This window comes from Macrosteles quadrilineatus, unplaced genomic scaffold (genome assembly GCF_028750875.1).
Source record: "Macrosteles quadrilineatus isolate MER2022 unplaced genomic scaffold, UCM_ALF_1.0 Scaffold_4__1_contigs__length_99947679, whole genome shotgun sequence".
NCBI classification, from domain to species: domain Eukaryota; kingdom Metazoa; phylum Arthropoda; class Insecta; order Hemiptera; family Cicadellidae; genus Macrosteles; species Macrosteles quadrilineatus.
This window is the reverse complement of record NW_026542597.1, coordinates 89,466,506-89,489,259: the sequence shown is the minus strand read 5'-3', so window position 1 is coordinate 89,489,259 and position 22,754 is coordinate 89,466,506. Positions and strand designations below refer to the sequence as shown.

At 35.1% G+C, this 22,754-nt stretch overlaps 1 protein-coding gene across 1 annotated transcript; it reads left to right on the top strand.

Annotated features, from left to right (window-relative positions):
• The first annotated feature begins 20,195 nt into the window (after positions 1 to 20,195).
• On the top strand, positions 20,196 to 21,824 carry LOC128993129 (microprocessor complex subunit DGCR8-like). The gene has a single exon (XM_054416887.1). The coding sequence runs from the start codon at positions 20,196 to 20,198 to the stop codon at positions 21,822 to 21,824; it is 1,629 nt and encodes a 542-aa protein (XP_054272862.1).
• Positions 21,825 to 22,754: the final 930 nt, after the last annotated feature.

The following is a 22,754-nucleotide window of genomic DNA, read 5'->3' as shown; positions in this document are numbered from 1 at the left end:
CACTGTGCTGCATTTCTTAGTATTAATTGAAAGAGCCGATTTGCAAACTATGGAAACATAGGAAATTTAAAGAAGATCACCAAGGAGGATAAATAGAAATAATATTAAAAAAAACTTATAATCAATATTATTGACAACCTAATGCGGCTATGTGTAAGGCTATTTGTAGAAAACCCTAAAAAGCAAGTTCAGTTTTTGAAAAATTATAAGATACTTACAAGAAATGTTGATTATATTGATCTGTTATGTAGGCCTACATCTTAAGTATTTCGATAATCTTTGAGTCAAATCTTTTGAAGTCATCAGAAATTATGACTGTTCATTTTAAAACAACGCCTGTAATACCTAGCAATTGCTTGAATTCAAGAAACGGACACTAGTATGAAAATTTTGTTTACGTTGTTAGGCGGACACTAGTATTAAGTTATTTCAAAAATTTGTTTGTTACATTTGTATTTTTCCACTAAAAATATGACAATGCCCAACTTATTAAGCCTATATCATTCATGTCGCTTGCTGACAGAATGTATTTTAAGTTACTAAGTTATTCTTTATTATTATCCTGACCTGTCAACTTCTTTACGGCAAAGACCTAGAGCCGGAGACATCATTTAATTTATCATCATGTAGGCCTATGTAGCCTATGAGCTAAAAAACAAATAATTTTGTATTATGAAGCGTTTTTGTTAAAGGGCACTGGGGGAAAACAAATCTGTACGTTTAAACTTCTAATGTTCTGATGGAGGAAAGTAATATGTTGTAGTCTGCTTGTTTATGGATCAAATTTGAAAAAAATATTCAATACTATACTAATGACATTTTATGAAAAACACCTTTTACATTCCCTGTACAATAGCGGTAGACCTAGGTATAATTTAAGTGGTCATGTTTAATGTCAAAACTTGCTGTTTATTTTGTGTTGATTGTACTTTTTGGGCTGTTCCTGTAATCACTATAATTTTGCTTTATAAAATGTCAAAAGGTTCAATATTTTACTGTATTTTTGATATTTTTCAAATTGTGTTCAAATTAGTTTTCAAACTGCAGTATATAGAATTCCTACAAAACTTGTTAAATAGTATTATATTTTTGTACATTACAATGGTATTTACTCATAATGTTGTAGGATAATTTTTTGAAAGGCAATAGTTTTAACTATCAGGTGGAAAATATATTGCAGAAAGCGATGTTTGAAACAATTTCCCCTAATTTAACCTTAGTGCCAAAACACAAATTTGCTACTATTATTGCATCCTCTACATTTTCTTTTAGTGTAATTTTATTCCTCTGCCATCTGTTGCAAACATCTGCCGGCTTTTGTGCAGGAGGATGTTCTTTTCAACCACAAAAACTGCTAAAAGTTATGTGATGGAATTGTACCTAATTAAAAGTAATAGTAGTAATCATTGCAGGAGATGACAGTAATTACGGGTTCAAAACAATAGAGAAATCAATTAACAAAATCTCTTTTGCCCGACTTAGATAGGGGAGAGAGGGAAATTTCGTTTCGCGGTGGTGCTGTTGGCAGCATGGGCGTCTCACAATAGATTCCCGCCAGTTTTTGGCGCCACACTCCCTGCCGGCCGGCCATCTGTCGGTACAGTCCGTGCACAAACCTAACCTGCTTTGCTCATTTTGCCTTGCCGCTTCGGCCTTGCTTGTTTTGTGCGTTTTAAAATCAGTGTTCTATCTTGCTCGATTATAACACCCGGTTATATTTCTTTGTGATTTATATTTATAACAATCCAAGCATTGTTACGGAGGTAAGATCGATTTGTTTAATGCCACATGTGTAGCCTATAGGCCTACTTGCTAATGCGATGCCTTACTTTCAGTCGCCACTGGGGTTAGGAATAATTTAACTTATGTGGACATTTGCTTAAAGTCTTTGTAATATTTTTAAGACCATTCCTTGTGTTAACAATACACATTATTTATGATAACCTTTCAGTATTTGTTCAATGGTTTTGTTTTCTCTTGGGAGTTTTAGGTTAGGTTACAAGTATACATGGTACTATAGCCTACTTAGTTATACACTGTAATTAATTGTAGTAATTGTAATTTTACCACACTTCAAGTTATTTTATTTTTAGGTTCGGCTCCAATCAATATTTTTGTTGTGTAGCTTTTCAACTTAAGTTTTTTGTTCTTCGGGTTCTTAACTCGTTTAACTTACATGTGGTGTCGATACTTTTATTTCAATATTATCTCGATATCGATATTCTTGTTTCAGTGCGGTATCGATACCAAGTATCGAAAGATTGGCGGTGAGTTTAGTTGACTTTTCATCTAAGCTATGACTAATCTATTCAATACTTCGTTTAGTAATTTGAATGTGGTACAGTACCGTACTTAGTTCTATCTAAAGAACTAGGAATACAGTATTCATTATTTTTATATCCATAACCGAGCAAGTGGTGTTTACTGGTTGGCTATTTTAAGTTCTGAGTCTTCGTATCTTTTAATTTTCATCACAGACAGATTTCCAAGGGTTTGAACTATAGTTTACTAAAAATGTGGTAGACAGGCACAACTTAAACTTAGTAATAACTTAATTTTATTTCAGCCTAGCCTAGTAAACCTTAGTTCATTTGGCACACATTATCGGATGGATGGTGCGTAAGATATTAGACAATATTATGTTTCTGTATGTTAGACCTTAAACCTATATACCTATGACTTTAGATTATTTTGTTTCTCTCCACCTACCTTGTCGGAGAATTTTTCTCCTCCGCGCATCCTCAGCAAACCTAAACCCTCTTTATTAAAGCGGCGTGGGTCCCAACAAGGCTTCGCTGTGGCACATGCCTGAAAGACCTTTATATAAGAATAATACGTTTACATTAACGAGTAAATTGTAGTAAATGACACAAACCATTTGAACTTAATGCAAATATGTTTTCTTGGTCCTGACTTGACCTTTCTTCATCTTCAACCTGTAAGGAGATACATCTGATTTAAACGCAGTGCGAGTTGTATCTTATAATGTGTAGGCTCACGTACGTTTTGTTGAAGTATTTTAATTTATTAAACAGAATAAGGCAGCTCCTTTTTATGGCAAAATTTGGCAATGCGATAACTACCACCATCCAATGGGAACATGCAATAGCCTTTGAGTTCTATTTAGATTGGCATTTGAACTTAGCGAAGCCGAGCAAAGGCTGGAGATTTTGTTAAGAACTAACCTTAAGTAGCAAGTGCTTGGTTGCGATTTTTTAAAAGCTATCCTAACTTAGATGCTGCTGACTCAGGGTAGCCTATTGTGTTAATGTGCTGTTAATTTTCAAATCGTTAAAATGAATAAAGCGTACAATGTGTCCCAAAGACAGTTCCAAGTTTTAGGTCTAGGTGATAGCATAGATAAAATGAGTCTACTCCTTTTAATCCATGGTGATAGTGATGTGGGTGCAGTGTGCAGAGGGTGTATGCTTGTTGTTGGACGTTTGGTGCTCTGTACTCCTCTATGTAATCAGTTTAAAAATTATGTTTTAAAATTGTAGGCCTACTATCCTGAAATCTGATAGGCTATCCTAATAGCTTATTTATGGCTAAACTAGCCCAAGTTTAGTATAGATCTGCGTTGTTTTGAGTGTAAGAGTTTCAAAGGTATTTTTATTTAGACTGTACAGTGTTTTGTTGAAATTGTGTTGTATTTACAGTACAAAACTGTAGTTTTATATAACTAACGACGACACTGCTTAAATTCAGTGTAGGTCTAATTTGATTTATCAGAGGGTACATTATACTTGTAAACTTATTCATATATGTAAACATGGTAAAAAGGAGGTTTCACTGGTTAAAAACTTCTATTTAGCAAATAGTGGGAGCTATGAGCAAAATGAGGACTGTTATTTTTGTATTTTGTGAGTGCAATCGTAGATTGAGTACCGGTATACCCCTGTGTCATTATGGAATGAGATTTAGGCTTATATCCTTTTTTGAATTAAATCCTCTCGGTAAATATAAGATTTCTAGTTGTAAATTTCAAAAAATTAAATAACAATTAGTTAGTCAACAACCTCATGTAGATTTTAGAACACTACTAGATAGACTGTCTTTGATTAACCTTATACCTATACAAAAGTGACCATAAAGGTGACACTTGGGAATTGGGCTAAAACTTGAAATTCCCTTCTCCATATTGCCGGCGGCTACAGCCCTACACAGTGCTGTGTGTGTTGGGTGTTGTGGAGGTATATTTAGGCTTGTCGACGGCCTTGGGCCCCCATCGCCGCCATCACCATCTGCCAGCTGTCGCGCGCCGGAAGTCTCACAAACAAGGGAACTAACATGGGGAGTCTGGACTTGTCACTTGCACTACTGCCTCACTGCCTTCTTTCACTGCCGGGAATTGACGAATAACGTTGGATTTTGTTCAAGATTTTGAAATGTGGTGGAAAGAAATTGAAATCTTAAGACACGATAATAAATTTGGTACGCTTAAGTTGAGGATGTGTTCGGGAGTTTGATAAATTTGTTTTATTCGCTACCACGCATGAGCAGGGAAAAACAATCGATTTTTTATAAACTAGGGGGAAGTTGCAGAAATTGGTTGATTTCCATTACTATACACTGTAAACTATGTAACGTGTGGGTTGAGAGAGTAGTAGGTACCTATTATTTTTATTTGCTAGACGAAATGTTGGGGAGAAATAGGAAGATATTCCAGGGAAGAGTTGGAATTTCCCAAATCATTGCTCACATTTGTACCTAAAGACCTAAAGGATGTGGGAATTCCAATTTCTATAACCTGGATTTTAGGCTAACTGGTTGGGTGGTTGCTTCCTTGTCTGCGTGAACATATTAATGTCGGCTTGGCAATGTAGTGATTAATTTTGTAGACTGTACTTGTTGGGATGGTGCTATTTCAAGCTTAGTTTTAAGTGTCCTGTTTTACGTTTTACATTTCTCGATCGAGTTGAATTTTCCGATTAAGTAATATAATATGGTCTCGTGAAAATAACAAGTAATGTAAAAAAGTAAAACGCAACCGCCGCATATTTATTTATCATAAACGTGGTTTAGTGATAACAAAATCGCGAGCTGAGTTTTATCTCATAGAGACGTAGACTGACCCAATTAAAGGAGCTTTAATAGCTTCATGTTTAACAATCGAAATCCCAGTTACCTTTCTGACCACTGAACGAGTGAATACCTGTGGCTCATTCTATATTTTGTGCTGTGACTAACGTACATTGCGGGGAATTGGCGAATACAAAATATTGTAAGAAATAGATAAACATTCACAGTTTATTCACATAAGTTTTTGCAATTAATTGTCCTTGGTGTTGAATGTGCGGTTATTTTAATCGGTTACGCAATAAGGGATGACGCGCGTTTATTAACATGACGTCATAATAAAACACGTGGTTTACCGCTGACTAAACCACCCCTTCAGCCCACCACCCACTACAATCGATATATCGACCATCGTTATCGCATCGTACGTTGGGTTAGTATGCTTTATGCTGTCTAACTTCGATACATCGCATTGCGAGTTTGACCGAGAGGTCGCGATGCGATAGTTATCGTTAAGGGAGGGTATATAGGGGCGATTGGCAGAGGTGAGTAAGTTCACTTGTAAGTATTCTTGTGTCTGTGTGTTCAAGTGGTGTGCTCGTTCGTATCACGTGCTGTTCAGGAATATTCGAAACCACGTCAAAGTATCACTGTAACTAAGTTATCGTGATAGCTTATTACTTTTTTTTACAATTTTTGTTTATTCTCCACCTCACTTGTATCGTGTTTTAGTTTAAAATCGTTACCGGATTTAGGTATATGAAAATAAGGCTTTTTTCTAGAATATAATTTGCATCCCAGCGACCCTGAACGAGATTGTGGTGCTCTCAACTATTTTTAATTCTCGTTTTAGCTTCGCGTTACAACGTGGTAATTTTAAGATCTTTAATGATTTTTGGTGTCTAAAATACTAAAAATATGAGAGATTTACAGGATAGTCACCTTGATTCTTGAATCTGATTAACATTGTAAATCGATTAATTTCTTGCATTAATTACTACTAAATAAATAACTGAACAATTTACGAAGCTTCCGTGGGATACAAATTTACTTTTAGGTACTGTAATACTAAAAATGATAAATTGTCGTATGTGTACCATAATTGTTCACTCTGCACGATAATTGTATTGGGTAGGTACGACAATTTTCGTGTTTCTGCCATAATTTGTGGTACAAGTATGGCGGGTACAGTCACAGTGTACTCGGTGTTTCAAGGCCGCAATGGCCGTGACGTTGGCCTAGGTCTGGGTCGGTGGCCGCCTCCCCTCCCCCTCCCCCAACCAACCTCTTCTCTCTCAATACTCTCCCTCCCTCCCTTTGTTATCCACCGCGGTTTCTTCTTGTTCTCGCTCGGGTCTCTTCGACTCTCGTTTTCGGTTTGCAGTCGCTACACGTGGTTGGTATTTCAATTCAATTCTTCGTTTACGGCGATTTATATACATTTCTGGAATATTTTTACCTCACGTGGGGTAATTTCGGACTTGCCTTTGTTTAACATTGAGTGATTTTTGTACCTTCTGGGATATTTTTAAACCACGTGGGATAATTTTGAAATTTTACATCGCTGATAGTGTTTCGTTTGCCTTCGAGTTCTTGCCTATTGGATTTTGACGTCGTTTTTGAAGGTATTTATCATTATGAGACTAATTTAGTATAGGCTAAGTTCTGTGAATTTCAATTTCTGTTCAGTATGTATTGTGCTACCTGTGTTTGGTTATCACGTGTCACGTGGTTGGAGATGAACAGTTTTTAAACTATGTAGTTTCTGATTACCCAAGTCAGCTGGTGTTTTTATTGCTTAAATACTTTTTGTGTTGTAGTATTTTCTGATGTGTTGGGTGCAGCTTGCAAGCATAAATACCAATGTTGAAATCATATTTTCTTCGGATGTCTAGATAATTTTCTTTGACTTGTCGCACATGTCAGACAGACTTTTAAAGATGTACTCTTTTGTAGGCTTATTTCCGCTGAAACACTTCGTTGTGGTTCGTTTCCGCCGGAAACTGCTTTCTGGTTCTGATTCAGTCACTTCTCCTAAATGGCGTATTCCTTGACATGTGTTTGTAGAAAACCAAGTGTCAATTTAGATGAAATTTTATATCTCATAGATTGCATTACTGTAACTGAATTTGCCTCTTCTTATGTTGATGTACAATATTTTTCAATGTTCACGTTTGTTTCAGGTGTTGGTGTTCTGTTTTGGATTAACATTTTCAATATCCTTCAATTTGGTGAGTAGTTAGTGTATTTTAGCTAACTCGATTATTGAGATTTTAAACAAATGATGTTCCCCCATGTACGTCCTGAGTTTGTTGCCATCTATTTCTGAGGTAAGGACAAATACCTAAATCAACGACATACTAACTACACAGTAAATGTTATTTAAGGAGTATAGTGTGTGAGCTAGTATTATCTTAAATTCTGATTTATTTGTTGGAATAAGTTTCAAAATAGCTGTTGATACCAATTTTAGTATTGAATAATTCTTTGTTCATACATAGTCCTATTTTTGTAGATAATCTTAAAAAGTATAGGTACTCCATTTATTAAAAATTTATAGCTAAGAGCCTATAGTCAAATTATGGATTTATGTTCATTCATAGCCTACTAATATGTAGTTTTGTATTAATATAGCCCGGTTAATACTAAATATTATTGTAAAGATAAATTAATTGGATGTGTTAATTAATTGTAGAAACTGTATTAGATTAAAATTCCTAGGTGAAATGTAACAAATTTCCTTATTCAAGAGAGTCCTTGTTCCTACACAGTGTTAATACAGTTAACTAATTATTTTCATTAGATCTTTAACTGAATTAGAATTTCTTTAAATGAACCGAGAAGAGAGCTTCCACACCAAATCGTTGGCTTTTCGAGAAGACTCTGAATCTCTTAAAGAAATAATCTTTTACATAAACACTAAAAATACATACAAATCGGATTTTGTTTATGTGCCATGAAGAATGTAAAATTGTTTTGGGGAATGTGCCAGGGAATTTTTTGCCATGCAAATTTGTTTGGCAAGTCTAATGCCTCAGTTGAGTGTGATCAAGATTAGTTTCACGTTTATTCATTTTTTAAGTTCTACAACTTTAAAGCATTTCTTGAAGCTACTGGTTCATGCTTTGTCTATAATTTGGTCAAATTGACAGCCTTGCAAGGGGATTGAGGGTTATTTTATTTTTACCTTTCTGGTTGTTTTGTGTGGGGTCTTGGTTTTTCCCAGTTTTTGATCCTAAAGGTTGTCATGGTCGTAACGATGAGTTATTCTAAAATTTAACCACTTGATGAGTACATTTTAAAATATTTTGGGGGATCTTTACTTTTATATAAAGTTTAAGGGTTTCTTTAAATGGTAAAGATTTGCTGAAGAAATTGGCACCCTCTTTTAACTTAAACATCAACCTCAGGGAACTAACAAGCAAAGCAAGAATTACTGTAATAGACTTGACTAATTTTAAGTGACAGCCGAGTACTTATAACATCAACTTTATCTAGAAGGTTAATATCTATAAGCCTACAGTAGGCTATAATAAGCCTGTTAATAGGCTAATTTAGATGTCAAAAATTCGGATTTGTCTCTAGTGAAAAATTTTTCTTTTACCCTTTCAAAAGGACAGCTGCAATAACTAACCAAACCATCATCACTATTTAAAAACACTATTAGGAATTTTTTTAAACCTCAAATTAGTAGCGTCTGAATTTTTTACTGTTCACATTTTGCTAAATTAAATAAGAAACAGTGGTTGGACATAAAATTTTTGTTTTCAATTCAATATGTGTAGTCAGTTTTATATTACAATTCCAATACCTATAATAAAAAAAATAAGTCATACAACTTAAAGAGTTTTTCCATAATAAGTGGGTGCTGGAGCCTTTTTAAAAAAATTCAAGAATCCAGGCAGTTTTATAGTCAGATAGGGTCTGCTGGTCCCGATTATTCTGGATTATTGATGTTTTACTGTAAGTAGCGTAACATTAACCATCCATCTGAACCGGGGATCCCCATAAGATTACAGATTGTTGGACGTATAATCCTAGGGATTTAATTATTTGTGAACATTAGAATATTAACTCTAGACATGTAAGGGACGTAAGAAGAAAGTCACATTTTGCACCGAGTGGTGGTAACTCCACACCACCGTTGGCGTTTTTACTAGCCAGCGGGTGCGGAGTTCCCCTACCTCGGGGCATGCACGCTTCTAGACTCATCTACTGACATACACCCATCAGTCGTCATCTGGTCTACTGTAGTGTTGTAATTGTGTTAAGAAATTACTGGTTAACTTAATTTGACTGTAAGAAGTAGTCTTGTCCAGTGTAGTAACAGAGTTGTAAGGTACAGAGGAATCTTGCCGGACGACCAAGTGTTTTCAGCTCTAGTATGTTGTACGGGAAATCGGAAATTAGATGCTTTTGACGAGCAGAGAAGAGGCCGAGTGGCGAGCACTGTGCGGAAATTCCTATTGTACATGGCACCAGATCTTCCTTCACTGTGTGTGTTGTCATACAAGGGCAAAGGGGGCAGTGTTGGGCTTTGCGCTATTATAGATACACCATTCAATGTTTCCTCTGCACCTACTTCTCTTTAGCTTATCTAGTAGTGTAGTATACAAGATTTAGGTATACACACCAGGTAATTGTCAGTCTTTTTAATGATATTTGGTAACGAGAATATGTGCAGCACTATAAAATTAGGTATGAGTTATGTTTATGAGTCCAGTATTTTTCTGTTTTTGTCTTCATATATTGCTGGAATTGTGACTATAAAAACGTTATGTTACACAAGTAGGTTACAATCATTTTATCTTAGCGATAATCCTAGCTCTGGTATCAGATGCATTTTATTAGAGGTAAACCAATTAAAATGTCTCATTACTGTTACAAAACAGCAAAAAAAAATGTAGGCTATACTTAAATGATATTTAAAAAAATGTATAGGCCTAATCATGTATCTTGCTATCATTGTCAAGATATTTTGGATTGTGTATACTGTAGGCCTACCTATTAAACTTAACTTGGGTCTTTGCATAAATGAGGTTTGTAACCGTCCCTGGTTTGGATTTAAGTTTTTGTTTTGGGGTTTTTGCTAAACCAAGGCAGACATCAGTTAAAATTCCATCTTTTAGACTGCAGGGATACTACTTAGGAGTATTATTTCCATCAAAGGCTCAACTACAGTATAAAATTACTAAACATCTCATTCACTACTCATTGCCTACCGAGAATAGGGCAGAAAGTAAAATATTGTCATGTTTTAAACCGGGGGTTAAATTTTTTTTTTCAAAATTCTGTTTGTTGCACATAGCAATAACTCTCTTGCAATATTTAGCACATCTTATAGTAGGAATTGTGAAGATAGGCCTATTTCATCCCTCCAGTCATTTTACTACTTTTTGCTTATCCTTATTCCTTGTGGAAAACATGTTTCAAAACTAATTTGGATAAATAAAACTGGATTGGGTCTCTCGATACAGTATAAATTGTGTGGGAGGGCTGGAACTGCACTCACGGTCAGTCCCTGGTCCTAATCCAACTACGGAACTGCACTCACGGTCACTTTGACCCTTTCTGGAGGTACTGGAACTGCACTCACGGTCAGTTTTTAATTAGCCTATATCACGTTGTGCAACACCATGATTGAAATGATCAAAACTTATTAAATTAGTTGAAATATATTGAAAAGTTTTGATTAAATTAATCTAAACGTCAAAAAATAAACTTACTACTGACATTGTAAAAAATACACATATATATGTGCACAGAAAATTCTAGCATAGTATTTACGATAACATGATAGGCTATATTCTTATTATAACGAAGCTTCTTTTGTAAAGGTTAGGTTAGGTTAGGTTATTTATTTATTGTTGTATTTATTGGGACAGACACTAAAACGTTTATTAAATAAAGTATTGGATAAAGTAAGACAGAGGACGGATAAACAGATGACTAAGGGGCTAGCGAAGCGTTCAGCCGTGAAAGACCGATTTTTGACCGTGAGTGCAGTTCCATATGGCATAGGCGGGCTACCCTTCCAACCCTTGTAAATTCCTTTGACCGTGAGTGCAGTTCGTTGTCAGCTATTTGTGTAGTCCTGGGCGTTTTTTAACATCTATTGTTGAGTTTAGCATCTTGTTGTGAATGTTATATTATACTCTATTAATACAATCCAGTATATTACTTTTAGAAGACACTTAGGTCTTTGTCTACTGCCCATTATTGTTGACACTATTAGGGATGGCCAGTTTAGTAAACAGCTGATCTCTAAATCAGCTGATTGTTTGTAAACCTGTCTATCATCTTAGCATGAATGATCATAGTGTTGTGACAAAATGAGTCATAGTCAGCTGTTATCAATGATTGAGTCAATGCATCCTTCTTTATCTTTTGATTATGAATATTGCATACAATGTTCGGGGGATAAATTACTAAACACATGTGTTAATATTTAGTCTAGATTTATGCTAAGAATAACAGATTTTCTGTGCCCATGTGTCAATATTTGGTGTAGACTTGTGTCAAACACAGAGTTTCTTAACCTTTTTCTTTAGTTTGTTTACATTCGTCTTGTATTATGCTTAGATTTTGATTTAGAATTTAATTTTATGTTTGAGTGTTTGTTCAGTTTGAGCACAGAAAACGTACTACTATAACAAAACGCTTAATGCTTTTTACCATGCGGTTGGCATTCTGGGTTATAGTAGTACGTTTTCTGTGGTTTGAGCCGGTTACAGACATGTAATAAATTATTTAACTGTTAATTGCTACTAAATCTTTATTATTTTTTGTTAGTTTATTATAGTGGTTGTGTTACATATGTTATTATTTAAGTTAAGCATGATTATTTATGTAGTAGTTTCTGAAACAAGCAGTATCTTGCAATACTTGCATCCTTAGTTTTCTGTTTGGACGTTGGGATTGTGTTACGCCTTTAGGGATTCGGTAATTTTGAACGATTCAACAATATTTCTTTTAATAAAGGAACTAGGCCTAAGTAATGTTTTGCTAGGCCTATCTCATTTTACTGCTCTGACAATAAGAGGTTTTTAATTGTTTCCAGTTAAAATATAGTTCCAATCGATGTAGCTTAAGCAGATTTTTAGGTTCTTGCAATAGGCCTAAGTTTGGCCAAAAACATCAGTTGATACGGTTCTGAATAGTTATTGCTGTAATTATTAAGTTTTTGCTCTTACAAAGATCAAACCAATTCAGTAGTTAAAGATGAAGGATAGTTCTTGACAAATAAAATTGCAAATTGAAAACAAGCCAAGAAACGTACATAATTTATTCAACTTTCAAATTTGTATGGGCGACAATAAGCTATAGTTTATCGCTTGTAGTTTTCCAGGTTTACACAGTTAAACGTCTACTAGTAAGAGAATCTATAGTCAGCTAATCTCAGGTTCATCCTGCTTCACCTATCACTAGCCTACATCAGCCACAGTCGTGCTGTAAGCAAAAATTATATAAGGATAACCTTGAACATGAGGCGTTGTCTGTGACAACTTGTCCTGCAATACAATGTTGCCACTTCTCAGATAGGTGATACTACGAAGTTCAGGTTCATCCTGCTTCACCTATCGTTAGCCTACATCAGCTGTGCTGTAAGCTGATATTACGGTTAACCTTGAACATGAGGCGTTGTCTGTGACAACTTGTCCTGCAATACAATGTTGCCACTTCTCACCTAAGTGATACTACGAAGTTCAGGTTCATCCTGCTTCACCTATCGTTAGCCTACATCAGCTGTGCTGTAAGCTGATATTACGGTTAACCTTGAACATGAGGCGTTGTCTGTGACAACTTGTCCTGCAATACAATGTTGCCACTTCTCACCTAAGTGATACTACGAAGTTCAGGTTCATCCTGCTTCACCTATCGTTAGCCTACATCAGCTGTGCTGTAAGCTGATATTACGGTTAACCTTGAACATGAGGCGTTGTCTGTGACAACTTGTCCTGCAATACAATGTGGCCACTTCTCACATAGGTGATACTACGAAGTTCAGGTTCATCATGCTTCACCTATCGTTAGTCTACATCAGCTGCAGTCATGCTGTAAGCTGATATTACGGTTAACCTTGAACACGAGGCGTTGTCTGTGACAACTTGTCCTGCAATACAATGTTGCCACTTCTCACATACTAGTATCAAAATATAGCATATTGGTTTGACATTCAAAGAATTCTTGGTGGGGAAGATACTGTGCTTTTTATTGTAGATTGGTTATAGTGCTAGCCTGGTAATCAAATGTCGATGGTTCAATCCTGAGGAAAGTCTTCTCTTTTCTTGATTCAAAACGCTACCATAGGTCCTTCAACATTGGGGTATATAATAAATGGTCCTGGATCAAGAAACAGCTGATCTTAGTAACACAGACTCACATGTCATCTAATTCCCCTTTTACTCTCGTATTTTGAGTTACACCCGTTTCCCTATTTCAATTGATGATATTGAGTGAAGCAAAGTGGTACAATATGTATATGTGAAATAAAAGCCAAGCCATGCAACTATTAGTAAAATCTTGACAATTTCTCTGGGCAGGGAGTTCAGTTGAAATGAAAGGCGGAATCAGTCTATGTTTAATATTTTTTGTCGGGCGGTAAAACCTTGCGTTTTTCCTGTACACAGCAATAGAAGTTTTGGATACACTTCTTTTCTGCTACCTACTTAGGTTATTTCTATACTTTTTATTTGTGACCACCTAATGTAAGGTGCATTTTTGTTCCTGAACTATATTTGTTCTTTGATTTTAGAACCATTAATTATTTATTTTCAATGTAATACTTGTAGGACAAGTCAAGTATGGGGTTACTCCCACTTTGGAAACCTGTTTTGGATAGTTTGGTAGCATTTTATCTTTATTTAAAATCAATTTGCTTTAAATTTGTACAGACCCCTCTATTCATTTTGCATCTCTATATTAATGGGAACGGTGGTGGTTATCCTTAGGCCTACAATTGTCTTCATTTCCTCGTATATGACAGTGTATTCCACGGTAGGTCTGCCAGGGTGTAGGAAGGTGCGGCTGTGACATCACCCAAGGCCCCAAGAGGCCTTGTAGGGGAGTCTGTGGCAAGAGTTACTTGATACCTTATACCCCTGATGTAGGAAATATACAGACCCAATGAGTGCTTGAAGTAGCTTAAGTTTGTTCACTTCTAGAAATAATGATTGCTAAGTTGGATTTGAGTTGGTTATTTCTGGAAAGGCACATAGCCTACTAATTGTCACTACATTTGTCCTATTCTCATATTGATCCTATTCTTTTCTCTTATATTCTCAAATTTACAGGCGTCTAGGATTCGTTCAAGTCAAACGTATTAAAATTATATCTACGTATATACAATGACCAAGCGACGCTTGGATGTAGATGGCTGAATAATAGAGGAAATATTGTAGTTTGAGTGAATAGAACAAGTCAATGTAAAGTTAATTTATTCACTGAATCAGCATACCTACATGTCCTTACCGAAATATTTTTTTCTTAGCTCTAATAATTTATGGACAAACCAAAACAATATGTTAACATTGTTACCTTTAGTTGTTAATTTTTTTTTTAGTTGTTAAAAAATATTTCAGGTACTGTATCATTGTAGTACTTAACCCCTCAACAGGAGTTGTATCATCAACAACTTGTGTATCGTGTTCAACATCTTGGATTGCAGTATCATCATAATCAAGAACTTGAGCAGAAGAAACGTCTTTGTATAAACGACTAGCCAACAACTCCAAATGCAGTTTCATCAACAACAACTGCTAGATATCTGTCGAGTCCTGGTAACTCCACCACCGTTGGCGATGCTATATCTGCCAATAGTGGCGGAGTTTCCATTCCCTCGAACAGTTACTTCTACAATCTACCCACAAAGTTCTCCAAGATGTACGACCTAGCAATATTATTTATAGTTAAGTCTTCCTCTTTAGAAGTGATTGTATTGGCTATGTTAAGCGTTGTATGAAGTGGATTTAAGGTATGTTAATTTAGTGGTAAATCAATTATTATCAATTATCAATCATTCCTCTTTAGAAGTGATTGTATTGGCTATGTTAAGCGTTGTATGAAGTGGATTTAAGGTATGTTAATTTAGTGGTAAATCAATTATTATCAATTATCAATCATTGAGATGGGGACGCCACCAAGGTGCGTATTTTAACCTAAATATTAGTAAAGGATGAGTGTAGAATGGTGTGAGATGATCTGTGTAGCTTTGTTACTGACTAAGATCAGCGGTTTCATTAGTCAGGATCATTTATTTAAAGCCCAATGATCAGGAACAGCTGGGTCCAGTGTAAAAAGCTACTGACTTTTCTCAGGATTGAACCAGCGATCTTTTGATTACTAGGCGAGCACTATAACTACTCAGCTACCCAGCCAGTTAGATAGGTATTATACAGTAGGCCCTACAATAGAACCTTGATAATAAGTCTCTCATGAGTAAAATCTCAAATAAAACAAAATCAAATACGGTAATATAAACTTGTTATCAAGGTTTACTTCTTATCTTGTCCGGCAGTTCTTAGTCATTTATGTTGGTACGTTGGGAAAGTTTGTAGGTTTGCAGCAACGAGGTTACTGTTGTAAATTACCATAGCTGTAAGATTGTAAACAAATCTTGAAATGTAATTTTGCATTGCGAGACACTTGCCAATTCTAATTCCAGTAATGGATTACCATAGCATGTAGCTCCCGCTGTCTTGCACAGCGCCTTTACATAGTATTTTATCCAGTTGTACATTTGCTTGTAGTTGTACCAGTCCAATAATTTGCAATCAGTGTTTGTCATGCAGTACCTGTACTTGTTGGACCTTGTATATGCTGAATGGTCATGCATGGAAATTGCTCATGTCAAGGAACTGTTTAACTATTGGAATTACGTTCTATTTATGCTTGCTGATCACAAAATAATGAATAGGCTTCATGAGAAAAATATTTTATTTGTTTTTTTACTAAATAGTTAGATTTTTTACTACTTTTTTAAGTTATCTATGTTTCATGGGTGGTCTTGGTAAATATTTGTAAAATTCTTATGTTATGTTATCATCTGTAAATTGAATAACTGCAGGAAGATAAGTTTATCGTGACCTGGTTTTTAAGTAGCATGTTGATGATATCAACCAGTTGTCATTAATTAATGATGCAGTCATGACTTGAAATATTACTCGAACAGCTGATGTACTGTCTCTAACACCTGTTGATAATAAAATGTCAAATAGCTACATAAACTCCCTTGCATGTATTTTGTGAAAGTAGTAGTGAAATGGAATAATATACGAGCTGTTGGCCCCTCCTATGTACGGGAATCGAGTAGTCCATTAAAACTGTATAGTGTGTCTATTACAAATTCAAGCATAGTTTAAAAAGTTCAAAATTTTTAGTAAAGAAAAGCTGCCAAGATGAATTAAAACATGTAAACATTGTTATTTTCCTATTTTTTTCTTAAAAAAGTCGAACAGAAAAATAATTTGCATAAGCTTTTGTATGAAGACTCGGGGGCAGAGCCTCGATTTGTATACATCAGTGGTTATAGAATCTTACTTATTTCCTATAATCAATGGCAAAATCACATAATAATAAACTAACCCGATAGTTATAAAGAATATTTTTACATTCAACCAGCTGTTAGTTAACACAAATTATATTGCTAAAACAAACTTAAAATTTTAAAGACTGCTCTAAAAAATAAATGAGAACATCTAGCATTTTACCATGCATATTTAAAGTCTGTCATCCTCTTACCCAATACATGAACGTATCAATGAGTGTATCATTACATATGGTTTATAATTCAACCCTATGCATGTCATTATTATCCAAATGAATTTGTGTCACACACGCTTTATGTTTACAGCTGTTACGTTAAGCAAATGGTTTTATACCAATAGCCAGTGTAGAATGTTAGCGTCGGCTGCTAGAATTTTAAAATTTTTAAATTATTTAAAAAAAAAACTGAAACCTTAAACTAAAATTATGGCTTCGACATTCCCTAATTCTCAAAATTATCTTTCTTTTAATACAATAATCATGAAAATCCGTAAGTGCTTTATTCAGAATCGTGAAATAAAAAAAAACCCTGTCAATTTTTAATATATAGGCCTATGATTTGTTATGTTGGTTTATTTTTTTGTTAAGTTAGTGATCCTAGTTGAAAATTAAATTTTAATAGGAATATATTACTTTTTCAAAATTGGATCGTAGGATGTTTAATTTAAATAGTATATATATATTTAATTTTTTTTTCAACTATGGTTTTACATAAATAGTTTTTATTACAAACTGTAACAGTGCAACGTAAATATAGATTAGTGACAAAAGATTACCTCAGTTTCTAGAAATGATTCTTTCCTACTATTTTCGTGAATAAACACCATTCCATTTTGAGACTTGAGTGTTGATTAGTAAAACATATTTTATGTTGAGTGTAGAACCGGGTTATCATTTGTACAGCAAGTCATAAATAGGGATTATTTATTTTGCATTAAATAAATCAGTTTTGAAGCTTAGGCCAAATGTATGCACTGTGTTTCAAGTTTTATTGAGTTAGTGCATTTATGTTTGATGGTAGTGAAAAAGTGTCGCTCGAGCAACTCAGCATTCTCTAAATACGGACAACCGTTTCTAGAAAAGCCGCAGCAAAATTGTCGACTCAAACGTCTGATAAGAAATGTACGTTCACCTGCACGGACCACCTGCAGTCCTTACTCAAACTCCGCCGAGTTATCATACTGATCAGTTACTGTCTTTCGTATAAGTGTTTGTCTTTTTATTTTTTTTACGTCTACGCTCTTCATTTGAAGCAAGAAAACATCCTTTGTACTTCCTGTCAGCTCCACTAGCTGAACCTGGCTGCTTGCGGATTTGAACGGATTGCCTAATAGCAGGTAATACATTGTGTAAGAATGTAAAAATCTTATTGCGTTTGCTGGATTAAATCTTGAAATGAATTGAATTGAAAAAGTCTTTAATGTTCTTTTCAAATACAGTAGGTACAATACAATACATCTTTATAAGCTAAGGGAGCAAGTAGTTTCGTGTTAATTTGCTAAATACGTTGACGTTTTCACTTGCTTCGATGGGCTCGGGAAGAAAGTTATAGTTATTAGAAGTTATTAATAAAATGTGGGAGCCAAATATAAGAATTTCTTTAACATTGTTAGTCTAGGTTTAGGTACATAAACGTTGTTTTTACTTCTTAGTCTAGTATGTCTTGGATTTGTTATATCAGTACCACATCTGTTGAAATATATTTTCAGAACTTTGTTAACATATAGATTCCTGATAGGTAAGATTTCAATAATTTTGAAAACCTAAACAGGTAAAAAATTTCCCAAATCAAACCTTAGACTGCATTGGTATTTGACGTTTCTTTATCCAGCTTAAAAACATGGAAATAGTTTGGGGTGCTTGGTGCTTATTTAAAGAACCATCTGAAAGTTGTACAGTACCGGTACTGTTAAATGAAAAAGAATAATTTAAGTCACCTCAAAGTGTGTTCTTTTTAAAAGTTTCTTTTAGGACCCACACTCATTTCCAACCTCGGCTTTGTCTCGGTCGTCAAACTAGAGTTAGGTGTCGAAAAGTTTCACTTTAAATCACTAATGATGAAATACACTATTGTGTACCATATGTTTACAACAATAGAAACTTGATTTTGATCGTTGTCGAGAATTGACTCTTGAGAATTAATTCTTGAGAATGACATGGGGGAAAAGAGTTCTGGCATACTTTTAGATAAGTTAACATAAATACCTCTTGTCCTATCATAAAGTTGGTATGTTTACGGGATACAATACTATTGTCTGTTGTACATCGTTTATTCAAAATTTTTCATCCCATTTAGATTTAAATCTCTATATCGTTTACATGATTGACGGTAAAACCAACAAGTATATTATAAAAACTAACAGAGTTTAAGCAAACTGCCACAAGTATTTGTGTGACACGAAAAGTGAGTTGATAAACCAAAATAACTCCAAGGTTTGGTTGCATGTATACATGCAAGCTACTTACACTTGATGTTGCGTTTAGTTTAATTTCCACTGTTTACCATCGGACCTGTTATAGCTGAACACTTGTGTGTGAGTCATGTTACATTTCCATGAATCATAACTAGAATTACGACGCAGGTGTTATGATTGCCTGTTTAACTGCTTGGTTTACGGACGTTATTTCCTGAAACAATCACAATTTTGGTGCGCGGCCAGTATCAATAGTCGTAACGTTATATTCGGACTATGTCATTGGTTAGTTTTGAGCGGTAAATACAGCTTGCTATTGTACAGCGGGTTGAAATTAAAATCATATCTTCGTTTAAAGATTTCAACCCGATTTCTGGAAATATAAATATACAGATCCCGAATCAGTTACAACATATCATAAACCTCGTAGTGAACGATTAAGTCTCAAGAGCTCCACTATATAAGTTCGCCCCTATGTTGTCGCGTTGTAACAATGTCATGTTTTACAGGCTGCAAGCCAATGTTTTACTTTCTCCCCCTTGCATAGTACTGTATATGGAATAAGTATTTAATCTGTCAAAATTTTTAAATATTGGATGTGTACAGCTACAGACTTAAAGTCCGATTTTGACGAAATGCTGTATATGCAACAATAAAATAGCTAGACAATCGCAAAATCAGGTACTTTTGCGGGATCTCCACACATTATTATCCAGAGTCTATTACTGTTGTAATATATTCTGGATTGTGAAAAGCGTCGTAGTCAGTACTCAGTGCTCACAGATGGTATTCTGGGAAATGCAGAGTACGTCAGTTAGAGCTCAGGTTGCTGAGTCTCAAACTGGGTCAGCAGCTACAGTAGTCAGCTTCCAGGAACATGTGTGCTGAGTCCATCTGTAACTAGGGTTCTGTGAACGTATGAAGTTAAAATAATCAGCTGCATTAACGGTCGTTCTGATGTAACAAACTTCAAGTATTTATTGTTAACATTTCCTTTCCCACGTTAATTTTAACCATTTTATTTTCTACTGTACTTTGTTTTACCCCTGTTCTAAAACTTCAGTACTTTTGTTCTAGGAGCTTGGGACTTTGGCGCATGTGATCACTACGTAGTACATTCCTGGTACCTTTGAGAAGAATAGTGCTCTATTTTGTTGGTGAACAGTTAAGTTATTTTGTATTAAGTGGTAAATCTGTTAAAACAATTGAATATAAAAAATGTCAGGAAAGCCACACTATTCGTTGTACCGGGACAGACATGTTCTTAGTTCCCATGGTGGAAACTCTGTTGAGAATCGTGGTAATAATTTGTCTGAAAATAGCTCAAAGTGGTCTCGTTCACCTCCTTCAACTCAACAATGTTCCTCGAGATTACCTGAAAAGTCAAAAAGTTCTGGAAAGGAAAAACCCCAAGTTAGACTAAAACACAAAACTGTGATGAAGGAAATTTCACACAATCATTTTGATTCGCTTCCTGAAGGATGGGTCAAAATAATGCACAGCAGTGGAATGCAAGTGTACTTGGAAAAAAATACTAGAGTGTGCACCATGTCTCCACCATATTATTTAGGACCTGCATGTACATCTGGTCATAAAGTACCTCTCAGTGCAATTCCTTGCTTGCAATACAAAAGAGCCTTGGAAGAAGAAAAGAAACTCAAAGAAGAGAAAGAGAAGAAACAGAAAGAGGAGGAAGAAGATAAAGAAAAGAACAATGAGCAAGTTCAAAAAAACCCTCAAGCAATTCAATTATTTACAACTGAAATAGAAACATCAGAAGAAAACGGAGCCAAGCAGTCCCTGGAGGCTTTGGAAATCCGTGAATATTGCAAAAGTCTTTTTACTTTCAAAACTGTCATTCCGATGGCCTTTAAATCACGGGCTGACAGAAGAAAGTATAAGAGAATGACGAAAGATTCAGAAAAGAGGCCATCCTTACCAGGTGGTACTACATTTTTGAAGTTTCCAAAACAAAATGCTGATAGTACCAATTCTAGGTCGAAAGGGGAACGGATTGTAAATCCTAAAGGAAAGAGCTCTGCTTGCATTGTACACGAATACGTCCAGCACGCATTGAAGAAACCTCCTACATACGAATACAAAGAAGTGCAAGATCCTGACACACCCTATTCTGCTACAGCTTTCATTGGGGATGTACACTACGGCATTGGAATGGGTGCTAGTAAAAAACAAGCTAAAGAAGAAGCGGCTAAAGCATCATTAGAAATTCTCATTCCAGACATGAACAGTCTGGAATCTCTGAAAAATCCCAAAGCTGATAACACATCTATTTTAGAACAAATAAGAATTGAGGACCCGAGAGCCATGGAGTTTTGTGTTAAGGCTTCAGAACCTTCTCCCTACGCTATTCTTCGCAGATGTCTGTCGCAACACTCGATGTTGGATGAACTCCAAAGTCATTACAAGCAGAACCCGAAAATTCAGAAGGAAGGTGAATACACAATGGCAGTGGGCGAACATAAAGTTACCGTTGTGTGTGAAAACAAATCAAATGGTAAACAATTGGCTGCTCAAGCCATCTTGCAAGCTTTACACCCTAATATCAAACACTGGGGACCTCTCCTGAGAAAGTATGGGAGCCAGTCCATCGAAATTGAAAAAGAATGGAAGCGGGAGCAAAAAAGTGTAACCACACTTCAAAAGTGTACTTCAAAAAATCAACCCAACTTCGCTGTTCTTGAAAAACTTCGCTCGGAAATGTTGAAACTGAAAGTAAAGAAAGAATTGCAAGCAAAACAAAAGTTGACCCCTCCTGAAAATGATACAGGCCTGCTCCCATCACTTTCATTACCTATGAATAAAATCAACCTCCCCACTGATCAATAAATTGTAGGAAGGTATTACCAATACCTTCATGGAGTTCTTAATATTACTTTTCACTATGACTTATCTCCTATTTACATGATTTATGACCATGTTTTTTGTTAACCATGTTATAAGTGTTAAGCTAGTCAAGAGCTTTATTGTAACAATAGTTACATTTTACAAAATAACCAGCACAGCTGGTTATAGCTGTACAACTAACAGCTGATTACAGCTGGTAGCTGAGAAAAATTTTTGGTTTATCTAAAACATAAAAAAATAATTAATGTATAAAGCTAAATATTAAGAGACTCATGATTTCTGTTATGGGCTTTGCTGTTTAACAAGTTCTCCATTTTGGTTTTAAATTCAAATTCATTTCTTGTGTGCAATTAAAATCAGCAGTAAGCTTATTATAAATTATTTTGTCTAGGTAATTTGATAAATTCAATTGATCTCAGCTTGGATAGGCAATTGCAATAGATCTCCGTCCCTGCTGTAATAAGAATGGGGATATTGTGCCATAAGTTTAGGCTTTCATATCTGTAAAATGGTGTCATAAGGAAAAAGTGCCAATATCAACCGAAAGTTAATACAGTATTTGAAAAGTCGCACAGTTTGTAATTGTTAGTCTTTTACGTGAATGTGAATCAAGAATACTGTAGATTGCAATGTAGTTTTGAATACCCATGTTAGTTAATTTCCCATTAATGGGTAATAAGCTATTTTATTTCTTTTGAGACTTGGTATCTCATATTTTTACTCACGAGACTCGTTATTTCACATTTTTATTTTTTAGGTACCTATAGGTTGTTTTTATATATAATTATGTTTTTAGTGTATTTTAGGAATTTTGTTTGTTTATTATTTCTTTTAGAAATAGTGACTGAGGTATTTGTATTCCTAACCAATCAAATTTAAGGTACTCTTTTATAATAAATAGAATATAAGGAT

Coding starts and splice junctions, on each gene's coding strand:
- LOC128993129 (XM_054416887.1), top strand. CDS start 20,196: ATGTCAGGAAAGCCACACTATTCGTTGTACCGGGACAGACATGTTCTT.